This window comes from Myotis yumanensis, unplaced genomic scaffold (genome assembly GCF_028538775.1).
Source record: "Myotis yumanensis isolate MYYU_CA2020_CCGP unplaced genomic scaffold, mMyoYum1.0.hap1 SCAF_16, whole genome shotgun sequence".
Lineage (NCBI taxonomy): Eukaryota > Metazoa > Chordata > Mammalia > Chiroptera > Vespertilionidae > Myotis > Myotis yumanensis.
Genome location: NW_027223767.1, coordinates 1,107,192 through 1,123,901, shown reverse-complemented (window position 1 = coordinate 1,123,901; position 16,710 = coordinate 1,107,192). Strand labels below are relative to the sequence as shown.

Genomic DNA, 16,710 nt, shown 5'->3' with positions numbered 1-16,710 from the left:
GTTTGTTTTTTAGTGACAAGACACCCACGGGGGCCACCAGAGCCAGTGGCTTGCTGAGCCTCACGGGCACTTAGCCCAGCCCCTCTGGAGAAGAGGCTCTGAGCTGCCCTCAGTGCCAGGGCCTCCACCAATGCCACCTCAGGCCCTGTCTCCGTGTGGCTCCCACAAACACACCGGAAAGGCACCGATTTCCCCCTGAAGGGCTATCCCCACCCTCCCGAGGGCAGGAAGCCGACGTACAGATACTGCCGCCGCAGGGCCTCGATGTCCGAGTTGATGCTGCTGATCTGGGACCGCTGGCTCTTCTCCAACTCACGCTCCATCTCCTCCCGGTGGGCGTTCTTCATGGCTTCGATAGCTGCAGGCAAGGGCACAGGCGTCAGCACTAAGGCTGGGTGGCCAGACAGACAGATATGACAGTTCCCCACAGCTAATGCTTCACCTATTGGCAGTCGGGCTGGCCTCTCCCAAAACCCATTCTCAGGGTGGATGCAGGTTCATTTGTTCTTTTGATGTTAAAAGAACACCAAACTGATTAAATAAGTGTTAATTCAAGCCTGAGTTTACAACCCAAGCAAGCTTCCAGGTTAGTGTATTTCTTCCTGGGTACTAGAATAATAGACCACCGTCAAGTACAATGACATAAAGAGGGCAACTCGAAACTGAGGGCACTGTGATTTCTCAGAAAGAGCGCACCGGCTCTGTGACAAAGCTCTTTGCCAGGTAGAAGCTACAAAATCTTTGTACTCTGATGTTACAGGCAACTCTGGGCAGAGGTCAAAAGGCCCTAATGGGACTGAGGAAGCTGGGATAGCTGCTCACATGTAACTGGGCGTGTTGGTGGCCACAGAGAGCTGGAGGGCTGGCTCTAGGCTTGCAAGATCTGAAAGAGCTCCTTACACCAGCCTTTTATGCAGAGAGAATTGTCAAAGAATTATTTTCTTGGGGGATCCAAGATAGTGGCAGAGTAGATGCAAGCTACTTCACATCCTCCCTGGTCCAAACTGGAATTATAATTAAATTACAGAACAATAAACCTGAATAACCAACTGAAAACTAGCTGAACAGAAGTCTCATAACCAAGGATTTACACGAGAAACCACGTCAGGCCCCCAGGAAGGGCAGAGACGCAAAAAGGGTGGTCCTGCTCACATGTGTGGCTACTGAGAATCGAAGGGCTATCTCAGCTGTAGAGGTCCCTCTGAGGAGTACCTCATGGGCACTGAGGGCAGCTCAGAGCCTTTTCCCCAGAGGGGCTGAGTGCTAGGGAGGTCAGCAACCCCATGCCAGGCTCCCCTGTACAGACCAGGAAGAGGGGCCCACATAAAACCTGGCTATGAAAATCAGTTGGGACTCTGTCTGCCAGGGAGAGAAAAGAGCCCATTAGAAACCCAGGCATCCTCTCCAAGGGCCAGTACACACAGCTTACAGAAGCCATCTTTCCTGGGTGGATACTCCCCTCCATACAGCCTGGGGGAGTGCACGAACCCATTCCCCGGACTCCCTGTCCTGCAGAGCTCATGCCTGCAGAAGAATCAGCTAGTTGTGGCCAGCCTGGCCTCGGTGCAGACTCTCCTGGTGGCCAGACTGCCCTGACATTGACCTGCAGCCGAGTCCCTCCCTGCCAAAGGCCCCAGAACAAACACACCGGACCACGCAGGGGGAGATCTTGGCAAACAAAAGATGTTGCTGCGGCAAATCCTGCTGTGTGGGGCCAGCCCACGCACAGTGGCTGGTATACTGTGGTTGGGGTGGATCCTCATAACTCCACCCATGAATGGGCCAACAATAATCCAAGACTCAACTGCAACAGGAAGGCCCACGTATTCCATAAAAGGCACATTTCTGGAGCACCTAGATCAGGTAACCAGGGAGACGATGCCACTGAGCCCCACAGGGCACCTGCTATGTAAGGCCACCATACCAACCGCAAGGCCTAGCAGATTTACCCAACACACACAAACAACATAAAACATAGAACAGCGGTCGCCAACCTTTCGGACCTCATGGACCACCAGTGGTCTGTGGACCACTGGATGGCAACCGCTGATATAGAAAACCAGCCAAAGGGGAGACAAAGAAACATGCCCCAATAAAATAACAGGAGAAATCTCCAGGCAAAAAACAAAACAAAAACAAACTATAAAGAAATGGAGATAAGCAATCTACCAGATAAAGAGTTCAAAACAATGGTTATAAAGATGCTCAAAGAACCTAGGGGAAGAATGGATGAACTCAGTGAGAACTTAAAGAGATAGCAAACATAAAAAAGGATGTAGAAATCATAAAATTGAAGCAGGCAGAAATGAAGAATATAATATCTAAAATGAAGAATATACTAGAAGGAATCAACGGCAGGTTAGATGAAGCAGAATCCCAAATCAGCAATTTGAAAGACAAGGTAGCAGAAAACATTCAAACAAAGCAACAACAAAAAATGAGGATAGTTTAAGGAACCTCTGAGACAACAACAAGCATAATAACATTTGTATCATGGGGGTACCAGAACGACAAGGGAGAGAGCAAGGCATTGAGAACCTATTTGAAGAAATAAAGATTGAAAACTTCCCTAACCTGGTGAAAGAAAATGTCACGCAAGTACAGGAAGCACAGAGTCCCAACCAAGATGAAGCCACAGAGGCCCACACCAAGACATATCATAATTAAAATGGAAAAGGTTAAGACAAAATTAGAGTTCCAAAAGCAGCAAGAGAAAGACAGTTACCTACAAGGGAGTTTCCATAAGACTGTCACCTGATTTCTCAACACAAACATTTCAGACCAGAAGGGATTAGCACAAAATATTCAAAGTGATGAAAAGAAAGGACTTACAACCAAGGCTACTCTACCCAGCAAAGCTAACATTTAAGATTGAAGCAAGATAAACAGCTTCCTAGCCCTACCTGGTTTGGCTCGGTGGATAGAGTGTCGGCCTACAGACTGAAGGGTCCCAGGTTTGAGTCTGGTCAAGGGCACATGCCCAGGTTGTGGGCTCAATCCCCAGTGGGGGGCATGATTCTCTCTCATCATTGATGTTTCTACCTCTCTCTCCCTCTTCCTTCCTCTCTGCGCCCCACGCAGCCTGCTGTTCGGTCATTTGGTCGCCCCTCACTAACCCCCCTGCTGGCCTGGTTGCCCCATGCAGCCTGCTGCTCGATCATACACACACACACACTAGAGGCCCAGTGCACAAAATTCGTGCACGGGGGGGTGGGGGTCCCCTCAGCCTAGTCTGCACCCTCTCCAATCCGGGACCCCTTGGGGGATGATATCCCTCTCACAATCTGGGACCACTGGCTCCTAACTCCTCACCTGTCTGCCTGCCTGATTGCCCCTAACTGCCCCCCCTGCTGGCCTGGTCACCCCAAACTGCCCCCACCTTGGCCTAGTGGCCCCCAACTGCCCCTACCCGCCAGCCTGGTCGCCCCTAACTGCTCCCCCCCCCCGCTGGTCTGGTCGCCCCTTACTGCCCCCCTGCTGGCCTGGTCGCCCCCCCCTACCAGCCTGGTTGCCCCCAACTGTCCCCCCCCTCCCCCCCGTGGGCCTGGTCACCCCACACAGCCTGCTGCTTAGTCGTTTGGTCGCCCCTCACTAACCCCTCTGCCGGCCTGGTCATTTTACGCAGCCTGCTGCTTGGTTATTTGGTCGCCCCTCACTAACCCCGAGCCTGGTCGCCCCACACATCCTGTTCGGTCGTCTGTTTGGTTGTGATGGTCGCTTAAGCATATATATATATATATATATATATATATATATATATATATATATACACACACACACACACACACACATACATACATACATACATACATATATATACTTCCTAGATGAGAACAAGCTAAAGGAGTTCATTAAACCGTAAGAAATGTCAAAGGGTCTTCTTTAAGAAGAAGAAGAAAAAATAAAGGAACATAGTTATACAGAATAAAATGGAAATGAATATGTACCTATCAATCATCACATTAAGATAGATTAAATGCTCCAATCAAAAGACATAGGATAGCTAAATGGATAAGAAAACAAGATCCATATATATGCTGCCTACAAGAGACTCACCTCAGAATGAAAGATACATAGAAACAAAGTAAAAAGATGAAAAAAGATATTTCATACAAATGAAAAGCTGGGATAGCAGGACTTATGAAAGACAAAATAGATTTTAAAACAAAGGCTGAAATAAGAGACAAAGAAGGACATTACATAATGATAAAGGGAGCAACCCAACAAGAGGATATAACCCTTGTAAACATGTATGCATCCAACATAGAAACACCTAAATACGTAAAGCAAATCTTGATGGACAAAAAAGGAGAGATTGACAGTAATATGGTCAGAGTAAGGGAGTTTAACACCCCATTGACATTAATGGATAGATCTTCCCGACAGAAAATCAACAAGGACAGAAACTACAAATGATACACTAGATGAAATGAATTTAATTGATAACTTCAGAGCATTTCACTCCAAAGCAGCAGAACATACATTCTTTTCAAGTACACATGGAGCATTCTCTAGGATATAAGGACTCAAATTAAGTCTCAATAAATTTAAGAAGACTGAAATAATATCAAGCATATCCTCTGATCACAATGATATAAACCTAAAAATCAATTACAAGAAAAAAACTGAAAAAACAAAAAAATCCCCAAAACACCCACAAACACTTGGAGGCTAAATAATTGGCTAATAAACAATGAACAGGTTAACAATAAGATCAAGAAAGAAATCAAAAGATACCCTGAGACAAATGAGAATGAAAACAACAACCCCAGAGCTATGGTGCACAGTGAATCCAGTTATAACGGAAATTCACAGAGCCTAAAAACAAAAAAAACCAAGCAAAACAATGCAAAAGATTGATAAATACAGATGACATATTATAGAAGTATATACTGAAAACCTGTATAACTTTTTTCTTTTAAAAAATATATTTTTATTGATTTCAGAGGAGAAGGGAGAGTAGGAGAGAGATAGAAACATCAATGATGAGATAGAATCATCGATTGGCTGTCTTATGAATGTCCCCTGGGGGACATTCCCTGGGGATTGAGACTGCAACCTGGGTACATGCTCTGATTGGGAATCAAACCCTGACCTCCTGGTTCATTGGTTGATGCTCAACCACTGAGCAACACTAGCCAGACTATATAATTTTATTAACCAACTAGAGGCCCAGTGCATGAAATTTGTGCACTGGGGCGGGGGTTGGGGGTGGGGGGTGGTGTGGTCCCCTCTGCCCGGCTTGTGCTCTCTCGCAGTCTGGGACCCCTTGGGGAATGTCCCTGGGGGGATCAGGCCTAAGCCGGCAGTCAGACATCCCTCTTGCAGTCCAGGGCTCTCGCAGTCTGGGACCCCTCGCTCCTTACTGTCCGTCTGCAGCGGAGCCACCGCTGTGCTCGCCAACCATGAGCCCAGCTTCTGGCTGAGCGGCGCTCCCCCTATGGGAGTGCACTGACCACCAGGGGGCAGCTCCTGCATTGAGTGTCTTCTCCCTGGTGGTCAGTGTGTGTTATAGTGACTGGTTGTTCCGCCAGTCATTCCGCAGCTCAATTTGCATATTAGGGTTTTATTATATGGGATGTTATCCCAATACATTCAATAATAATAAAAAAAGGATCAATGAAACCAAGAGCTGGTTCTATGAACTGATAAACAGGATTGATAAACCTTTAGCCAGATTCATCATGAAAAAAGAGACGACCCAAATAAAATCAGAAATGAAAGAGAAGTAACAAATGACACCCAAGAAATACAAAGGATTATAAAAAGATATTACAAATGAATGCATGCCAAAAAGTGGGACAATCTGGAAGAAATGGACTAATTCCTAGAAAGATACAATCTGTCAACAATGATTCAAGAAGAAACACAAAATCTGAACAGACTGATTACAACTAATGAAATGGAAGCTGTAATCAAATAAAAGCCCTGGACCGGATGGCTTCACAGATGAATTTTACCAAACAATCCAAGAAGAACTAACACCTATCCTTAAACTATTTCAAAAAATATAAGAGGAGGGTCCTGGCCGGTAAGAGCGTTGGCCCCCACACTGAAGGGTTGTGGGTTCAATTCCTGGTCAAGACACGTACCTGGGTTGCGGGTTCACTCTCATCCCTAGTCAGGTGCATATGGAAGGCAAACAGTCGATGTCTCTCTTTCAAATCGATAGAATCCCCATACCCCACCTTTCCACTCTCTGAAAAGCAATGGAAAAATATCCTCAGGTGAGGATTAACAAAAAAAAAAGGCAAGAGGAAGGAAGATTCCCAAGCTCATTTTATGAGGCTAGCATTACCCTAATTCCAAAGCCAAATAAAGACACTAAAAAGAGAGAAAATTATACACCAACATCCCTGATGAACATAGATGCAAAAATTCTCAACCAAATATGAACAAACCAGATCCAGCAACACATTAAAATGATCATACACTATGATCAAGTGTGATTTATTCCTGTGATGCAAGGTTGGTATAATATCCACAATTAACATGATATACCATATAAACAAAACAAATAAAAATCACACAATGATCTCAATAGATGAAGAAAAAGCATTTGACAAAATCCAGCATCCATTTATGATAAGAAACTCTCAGCAGGGAGAAACCAAGATGGCGGCATAGGTAAACACTGGAAATTGCTGCCTTGCACAACCACTTCAAAAATACAACTAAAAGACAAAACGGACATCATCCAGAACCACAGGAAGGCTGGCTGAGTGGAAATTCTACAACTAGACGGAAAGAGAAAAGCACACTGAGACTCAGAGGAGGTTCGGAAGTAAAGTGCAGAGGTACAGAGGCGCACGCGAAAAGGTCTGGCAACTGAGGACACGGTTGTCTTTTTCAATCGGGAGGGAGTCTCAAGCTCCCAACGGCTCTGAACTCCAGTTCCGGGTGAGTCTCTGGGGACCCAGACTCACACGGGGAGAAACTGGACTGTCTGGCATTGGTCGGAACTTGAGGGCGGCTTTCTCTCAGAGGTGCTCTCAGCGATTACCGGAACACTGAGACACGGGGCCTCTTAGGGTAGGACTGAGGATCAGCCATAGCTGTTTGCTCCGCCCTGTTGATTCCCTGAGACCCTGCCCCACCCAAGCTGTGTGCAGAGGCTTTTGCATATAAATGGCTTGGCCCTCTGCAATCTAAAATTACCTAACAAACTGCAGCTGGGCCAGAGAGACCCAGAAAATCCAAAAGAAGGCCCAAGGCCCCACAGCAGCTTGCACTGCTTCATAGCTGGGCCTCATCTGGGCACCTCCAAACCCCAAACAAAGAAGAGGAATCTGCAGATCTCTTCATAGCTCCTGCTGGGTAGCCTCAGGCAGAGGCTAAATTAGCACCTCCTTAGAGATCCAAGAGCCAGTGTACCCAGTGGTCAGAGTGGGACCATCCAGATTACAACTCCTTAGACCCATAAGGGACACACTCAGGGGCAGACTTGGTGAGCACCAAAGCCCCAATGAAGCAAGTCTTGCCCCAGAAGGGTGTCTCCAGCACAGAAGTTCTCCCACTACAGACACAGCTGATTCTCACAGCCAATTGGCCTGGAGGTCAATTCCTCCCAGTGATACCTACAACAATCAAGGCTTAACTACAAGACTGTGCACACAGCCCACAAAGGGGTGCATCAAGAGTGTCCATCTCAGGTAATTGGGGAGGCTGAGCCACTGGGCCCTATAGGACACCTAGCACACAAAGCCACTCTATCAACACAGGGAGGCAGCCAAAATGCGGAGACAAAGAAACAGGTCACAAATGACAGAAATGGAGGAAAGCAAACTACAGGATATAGAGTTCAAAACCACACTTATAAGGTTTTTCAAGAATTTTCTAGAAACCGCCGATAAATTTAGTGAGACCCTCAAGAAATCTAGTGAGACCCTCGAGGAAATGAAAAAGGACCAACTAGAAAGTAAGCATACACTGACTGAAATAAAGAATATTATACAGACTCCCAACAGCAGACCAGAGGATCGTAAGAATCAAGTCAAAGATTTGAAATACGAAGAAGCAATAAACACCCAACCGGAAAAACAAAAAGAAAAAAGGAATCCAAAAATATGAAGATAGTGTAAGGAGCCTCTGGGACAACTTCAAGTGTACCAACATCCGAATTATAGATTTTATAAATGAATTTGGCAATGTAGCAGGATACAAAATCCAACACCCAAAAATCAATGGCTTTTTTATACAGTAATTATGAATTCTCAGAAAGAGAAACTAAACAAACATTCCCATTTACCTTGGCAACCAAAAAATTAAGATACTTAGTAATAAACTTAACCCAAGGAGATAAAAGACTTGTACTCGGAAAACTAAAGGACATTGAAAAAAGAGAGAGAAGAAGATATAAACAAGTGGAAAAATATAACGTGTTTAATGATTCGTAGAATTGACATCATTAAAATGTCCATGCTACCCAAAGTAATCTACAGATTCAATGCAATTCCTATTAAAATACCAACAGCATATTTCACAGACCTAGAACAAACACTCCAAAAATTTATATGGAACCAAAAAGGACCCCGAATAGCTGCAGCAATCTGGAGAAAGAAGAACAAAGTTGGAGGAATCACAATACCAGATATCAAGTTATACTACAAAGCCACCGTAATCAAAGCAGCCTGGTACTGGCACAAGAACAGGCATACATATCAATGGAACAGAACAGAGACCCCAGATATTGACCCACACCATTATGGTCAATTAATATTTGACAAAGGAGGCAAGAGTATACAATAGAGTCAAGACAGTCTCTTCAATAAATGGTGTTGGGAAAATTGGGCAGATACATGCAAAAAAATGAAACTAGACCACCAACTTAAACCATACACAAGAATAAACTCAAAATGGATAAAAGACTTAAAATTAAGTTGTGGAACCATAAAAATCCTAGAAGAAACCATAGGAAGCAAAATCTCAGACATCTCTTATAGCAGTATGTTTATGGATACATCTTAGGGCAAAGGAAACTAATGAGAAAATAAACAAATGGGACTACATAAAAATGAAAAGCTTCTGCACAGCAAAAGAAACCATCAACAAAACAACAAGAAAGCCCACTGTATGGGAAACATATTTGGCAATGATCCATCTGATAAAGGGTTAATTTCCAAAATATATAAGGAACTCATACACCTTAACAAAAGAAAGACAAACAATCCAATTAAAAAAAATCTCCAAAGTGAACATACAGATGTCCAAGAGACGTATGAAAAAATGTTCAAAGTCACTGATAATCAGAGAGATGCAAATTAAGACAACAATGAGGCATCACCTCACACCTCTCAGAATGGCTACCATCAACAAATCCACAAATGACAAGTGCTGGCGAGGATGTGGAGAAAGGGAACCCTAGTGCACAGCTGGTGGGAATACAGACTGATGCAGCCATTATGGAAAACAGTATGGAGTTCCCTCAAAAAATTAAATATGGAACTGCCATTTGACTCAGTGATCCCACTTTTAGGAACATATCCTAAGAGACCCAAAACACCAATCAGAAAGAATGTGTGTACCCCTGTGTTCATAGCAGCACAATTTACAATAGCTAAGATCTGGAATCAGCCAAGTGCCCATCAGTAGGTGAGTGGATAAAACAGCTGTGGTACATTTACACCATGGGATACTATGCAGCAGTAAAAAAGAATCTCTTACCCTTTGAGACAGCATGGAGGGACCTGGAGGGTATCATGCTAAGTGAAATAAGTCAGTCAGAGATAGATAAGTATCACATGATCTCACTCATATGTGGAATCTAATTAACAAAATAAACTGATAAACAGAACAGATCCAGAGACATGGAAGCATGGAACAGAGTGCTGAATCTTGGAGGGAAGGTGGGGGAGTAGGGTGGGTGGGAGGTAATTAATCAAAACCTGGTATGGATATATGCATAACCCATGGACACAGACAAATAGGGTGGTGAAAGACTGGGGTGGGGGCAGGGGTGGGCTAGAGGGGGTCAATGGGGAAAAGGGAGACATACATAATACTTTCAATAATAACGATTTAATAATAAAAATTAAATACAATTAAAAAACACTGCCCTGGCCTGTGTGGAGCATCATCTGTATACCAAAAGGCTGTGTGTTTGATCTTTTTTCAGAGCATGTATGGAAGGCAACCAATTGATGTTTCTCTCTCTCTCTCTCTCTCTCTCTCAATCGATAAGCATATCCTCAGATGAGGTTAGATAGATAGATAGATAAATAAAATACTTTTTAAAAAACAAAGACAACAGAGAAAACCAAGATGGCGGCATAGGTAAACACTGGAGTTTGCTGCCTCGAACAACCACTTCAAAAATACAACTAAAAGACGGAACGGACATCATCCAGAACCGCAGGAAGGCTGGCTGAGTGGAAAGTCTACAACTAGAAGGAAAGAGAAAAGCATACCGAGACTCAGAGGAGGAGCAGTACGGAAGTAAAATACTAAGGTGCGGAGGTGCATGCGGAGCGGGCTGGCGGCTGAGGGCGGTGTTGTCGTTTTCAATCGGGAGGGAGTCTCAGGCTCGGAGCTCCAGTTCCGGGCGAGTCTCTAGGGACCCAGACTCATACGGGAGAATCGGGACTGTCTGGCATCGGTCGGAACCCGAGGGCAGCTTTCTCTCTGAGGGGCTTGCAGCGATTACCGGGACACTGAGAAGCAGAGCCTCTGAGGGCAAGACTGAAAGCAGCCATAACTGCTAGCCACACCCTGTTGATCCCGTGGGACCTGCCCTGCCCAAGCCCTGCAGGGAGGCTTTTGCTGGATAGCCTCAGGCAAAGGCTAGATTACCACCTCCCTAGAGATCCAGGAGCCAGGAAACCCAGAGGTCAGAGTGGGACCATCCAGTTTGCAGCTTCGTGGAACCATAAAGGACACACTCAGGGGGCAGACTCAGTGAGCACCAAAGCCCCATTGAAGCAAGTCTTGCCCCAGAGGGGTGTCTCCAGCACAGAAGTTCTCCCACTGCAGACACAGCTGATTCTCACAGCCAATTGGCCTGAAGGTCAATTCCTCCCAGTGATAACTACAACAATCAAGGCTTAACAACAACAAGACTGTGCACAAAGACCACAAGGGGGTGCACCAAGAGTGTCTACCTCAGGTAATTGGGACACTTAGCACAGAAAGGCACTCTAGCGACACAGCAAAGCATAAAAAATGCCAAGACAAAGAAACAGGACACAAATGACAGAAATGGAGGAAAGCAAACTGCTGGATATAGAGTTCAAAACCACACTTTTAAGGTCTTTAAAGAACTGCCTAGAAGCCGCCGATAAATTTAGTAAGATCCTCGAAAAGACTGGTGAGACCGCCGATAAATGTAGTGAGATCCTCAAGAAATCTAGTGAGACCCTCGATGTTGTGATAAAGGACCAACTAGAAATTAAGCATACACTGACTGAAATAAAGAATATTATACAGACTCCCAATAGCAGACCAGAGGATCGCAAGAATCAAGTCAAAGATTTGAAATATGAAGAAGCAAAAAACACCAAACCTGGAAAAGCAAAATGAAAAAAGAATCCCAAAATACGAAGATAGTGTAAGGAGCCTCTGGGACAGCTTCAAGCGTACCAACATCAGAATTATAGGGGTGCCAGAAGAAGAGAGAGAGCAAGATATTGAAAACCTATTTGAAGAAATAATGACAGAAAACTTCCCCTACCTGGTGAAAGAAATAGACTTCCAAGTCCAGGAAGTGCATAGAACCCCAAACAAAAGGAATCCAAAGAGGACCACACCAAGACACATCATAATTAAAATGCCAAGAGCAAAAGACAAAGAGAGTATCCTAAAAGCAGCAAGAGAAAGAAAGTCAGTTACCTACAAGGGAGTACCCATATGACTGTCAGCTGATTTCTCAACAGAAACTTTGCAGGCCAGAAGGGAATGGCAAGAAATATTCAAAGTGATGAATACCAAGTACCTACAACCAAGATTACTTTATCCAGCAACGCTATCATTCAGAAGTGAAGGTCAGATAAAGAGCTTCACAGATAAGAAAAAGCTAAAGGAGTTCATCACCACCAAACCAGTATTATATGAAAAGCTGAAAGGTATCCTTTAAGAAGAGGAAGAAGAAGAGAAAATTAAAGATACAAATTATGAACAACAAATACACATCTATCAACAAGTGAATCTAAAAATCAAGTGAATAAATAATCTGATTAACAGTATGAACTGGTGATTGTAATAGAATCAGGGACATAGAAAGGGAATGGACTGACTATTCTTGGGGGGAGGCGGGGAAAGGGGTGTGGGGTGTGCGGGAAGATATTGGACAATAATCGTGCACCTATGGATGAGGACAGTGGGTGGGGAGTGAGGCGGAGGGTGGGGTGGGAACTGGGTAGAGGGGAGTTATGGTGGGAAAAAAGAGGAACCAATGTAATAATCTGAACAATAAAGATTTAATTAAAAAAACAAACAAACAAAAAAACAAAGACAACCTACGGAATGGGAGAAGATATTTACCAAGACATATCTAATAAGGGGTTAATATTCAAAATTTTTACAATTCTGTAATATTTCAGGCAGTAAAATGTCAGATATTCCTCTTATCAATTTTTTCTGATATATCTCCTTGGGCTAGAAAAACAAAAGAAAAATAAACAAATGTGACTACATCAAACTAAAGTTTTGGCACAGCAAAGTAAACCATCAACAAAATGCAATGACAACCTACTGAAGAGAAGATATTTGCCAATGATATAAAGGGTTAACATCCAAAATTTTATAAAGAACTCATACTACTCAACACCCCAAACCAAACAATCCAATTAATAGATGGTCAGAGGACCTGAATAGACAATTCTCCAAAGAGGACATACAGATGGCCAATAGATATATGAGAACATGCTCAAAGTCACTAATCAACAGAGAAATGCAAATTAAAACCACAATGAGATATCACCTCACACTTGTCAGAATGGCTACCATCAGTAAATCAACAAACAACAAGTGTTGGCAAGTATGTGGAGAAAAGGAAACCCTTGTGTCTTGTTGGTGGGAATGTAGACTGGTGCAGTCACTATGAAAAACAGTACGGAGGGTCCTCAAAAAATTAAAAATGGCACTTCCTTATAACCCAATGATTCTACTTCTGGGTATGTATCTGAAGAAACCCAAAGCACTAATTCAAAAGAGTTTATGCACTGCTATGCTCGTTGCAGCATTATTTACAATAGCTAAGATATGGAAGCAACCCAAGTGCCCACCAACAGATGACTGGCTAAAAAGCTGGGAGATACACGCGCGTGCGCGCACACACACACACACACACACATATACATATACACATACACATACACACACACACTGGAACATTACTCGGTCATAAAAAAGAATGAAATCTTACTATCTGAGACAGCATGGATGGACTTAGAGGGTATTATGCTAAGTGAATTAAGTCAGTCAGAGAAAGAGAAATACCATGATTTCACTTATATGTGGAATCTAAGTGAACAACAAAACAGAAACACGCTTATACATATAGAGAACAGACTGATGGTTGCCAGATGGGAGGGAGTTCGGGGACAAGGTGAAAAAGGTGAAGGGATTAAGAAGTACTAATTGGTAGTTACAAAATAGTCAAGGGGATGTAAGGTATAGCATACGGAATATAGTCAATAATATTGTAATTACAGCCCTGGTCGGTTTGGCTCAGTGGATAGAGCGCCGGCCTGCGGGCTGAAGGGTCCCAGTTTCGATTCCGGTCAAGGGCATGTACCTTGGTTGCGGGCACATCCCCAGTGGGGAGTGTGCAGGAGGCAGCTGGTCGATGTTTCTCTCTCATCGATGTTTCTAACTCTCTATCCCTCTCCCTTCCTCTCTGTAAGGAATCAATAAAATATATTTAAAAAAAATATATTGTAATTACTACGTGTGGTGCCAGGTGGGGACTGGAAGTATTGGGGGAACACGTTGTAAAGTGACTGTCTAACCACTATGTTACACAGCTGAAATGAACACAAACTAATATGGAATGTAAACCGCAACTGAAAAATAAAATAAAATATCCTTGGATCAGGAAGCTTAAATCTTAACCCAATGACAGCACGAAGAGCAGTCCTAACTGCGCTGTGCCGCCAGCTCCGGGAGTCTTCCACCTGTCCTGCCCTCCGGCTAACCCACCACCTGCCAGCTCCCACCTGAGATGGTGGCTGCAGTCTCCTCAGCCAGGAGGCGGTCTTTTTCCTCTCGAAGCTTCTCCAGCTCTCGCTGGTGCTGCCTCTGGAGATCTTCAATTTTCTTCTGGTGCGTTTCTTCCATTGCTGCAAACCCTCGTTCGCAGGTGGCCTGCAAGATGCAAAGGAGCTCGATCAATTTGTTTCACCACCTCTAAGTCAGGGGTCCTGTTTGATAAGCCGGCAGCCCGCCTGCTCTCAGGCTTCCTGTTATAGAGGAATACGTGCTCTGCAGGCGAGCACTGAGCCAGCGGGGCCACCTGACAGCTGTCTGGAGACTCACTGATGCTATCAGAGCACTTAGAAAAGGGTGTTTACAACTATAAATTGTCTTATTTCTATGACTGTTCTGAATCCTGTGGAATGAGTTGGTATTGTGGCTGCAGTGGAATTCTGGGCCCTGATAGAATTACTGCCAGGTCGGACTGACAAGAGGGAGAGAGGAGAATGAATTTGCAGAGGCTGGCCGTGTCTGATTTGAGTTCATACAGTGAGTAGCACTGTGTCAGTCACAAACTGGGCATTTCAAAAATAAGTCATAGTCATGACTTTGTGAGCTGAGGGCTCCATGGGGCTAGCCCTGCACTGACGAGCTAGCCACCCTCACCTGGTCACACCTCTGCAGTGTCCACGAGGGGTTACATTAGGCTACATGCTCTCTTCCCTTCCAGCCTGTCTTCCTTCTATTTCCTTTGAAGGAGTACAGAGGGGCAGTAATTAGTGACTCCACTAACTACACTGGGACACATAATAGAAATACTGCTCTCCAACTTGTCTACACCTGTTACAGGCTGGGGCAGTTTATTACATGGGCACACAGGAGTGCAGGGGAAGGACACAGGATCTCTAAGAAGGGATCCAACCATCCCACACGCTACACCAGGAAGTCCAGGCCTGGCTTATCAGTTGTTCTTAACAGGGCAGGTGAGTGTGCCCCACAGATGTAAGGAGGTCTGTGTAGCTGTTTTGTGCACGGAGTCACACTTTCTGTCTAAATCCCTTGCAAAATCTGTTTCTGAATAGGGATCGGGCCTTCCAGTGATTTTTAAAAAGTGGAAGAATGTGGCTATGACCCATTCCAAATGCAAGTGGAGGCTCTATCTTCCCAAGAAGATACATGAATTTAAGAAAAAACAAAAAACAAACCCACCCGGGTGTCTGAGCCCCCACAGTAACTGAGGCTTTCCTGAGGGCCTCAGTTCAGTTTTTCTAAACTCATGATCAGAGTTTGGATTTCACTGCAGCAGATTTGCTGCAAAGGGGATATGGTTTTAACTGTGTTCACCATTAACTGGGCATTACTTTCCCCAGAGTCTCCTTCTGGCAGCCGGTGGTCTCCTTCCACCACCTCATACGAAAGGACGCTGGAGGAACCCTCGAGCTGTGGCACGGACTCTTGTGTGCTCGGAACCCATCGTCTTCTCTCTCCCGGGTGCTTTGGTTCACATATGGCTTCTCAGTTAACACAGAGCCAGTAGATCTCATAAGTATTAGTTTGATTTGAGTGCTTTAGAATCCTATATAATAAGAGCCTAATATGCTAAGTGTCCGGTCAACCATTCAACCAATCAAAGTGTAATATGCTAATGATATGCTAAGGCCACTCAAAGTTCGCTATGATGTGCACTGACCACCAGGGGGCAGACACTCTGACCGGTAGGTTAGCTTGCTGTTGGGGTCTGGCCAATCAGGACTGAGCGAATCAGGCTGGACATGCCCTGGAACCCTCCTGCGGTCCCTCTCCAGCTGGCCAACCTCCCAAGTTCCTCCCGGCCGCGATCGTGCACCGGTGGGGTCCCTTGGCCTGGCCTGCGCCCTTTTGCAATCCGGGACCCCTCGGGGAATGTTGGAGAGCTGGTTTCGGCCTGATTCAGCAGGCCAGGCCAAGGGACCCCACTGGTGCACAAATTTGTGCACCGGGCCTCTAGTAGCTAAATAATGGTCAAAATTCTTCCTACAGAAACTCTGAGGTGTCTTTAAAGACTGGCTGCTTCCCTGGAGAGCATGTGTTGGTAAAAAAAAAAAAAAAATCAATAAACATTTTAATTTTTAAGCCCATAATCTCTGGGATCAATGACTACTGTGCAGAATCATGAGGGAAGGCAACAGCCTATGGCTATAGTAGAGTGGCCATCAGGCACAGATCCCAATCTCCTCAACCCAGGCAAAAATCTGCACAAAGTAGTAGCATTAGCCGGGTCCCCAGGAGAGTGCTATTTGGTTGTAATTTCTGTGTGTCTCAAGGTTGTCAATGAGAATACCATGGAGCTATGTCACGACAAGGGGACACTGGGCCCCAGCACCATCTATGGCCAGTTGTCCACACAAGGCAGTGTTACCCTTCTGATGGCTTGCTAACTGGTGGTACGATGTCACCACTTTGGCCAAAGCCTTATCTACGCCCAGCTGACTGCCGTGGGAGCTGGATAGCCTCACCGTGCAGGAGGCTTTGGTGGAGCTGACAGGAAGCAGTTCACTGTGGCTCCTGTGAGCCTGAGCTGTGTATGCGCCCAGGCACCTGCTC

At 44.9% G+C, this 16,710-nt stretch overlaps 1 protein-coding gene across 8 annotated transcripts in view; it reads right to left on the bottom strand.

Moving 5' to 3' along the window:
* Positions 1-16,710, bottom strand: part of MPRIP (myosin phosphatase Rho interacting protein) — a 173,686-nt gene that overhangs the window by 18,684 nt on the left and 138,292 nt on the right. For all 8 annotated transcript variants that reach the window (XM_070394047.1, XM_070394052.1, XM_070394049.1 and 5 more), the window contains 2 exons: positions 14,151-14,298; positions 241-358 (listed from right to left, as the gene is read on the bottom strand). In XM_070394047.1, the coding sequence (XP_070250148.1) occupies positions 241-358; positions 14,151-14,298 (266 nt within the window). The remainder of the gene's footprint in view (positions 1-240; positions 359-14,150; positions 14,299-16,710) is intronic.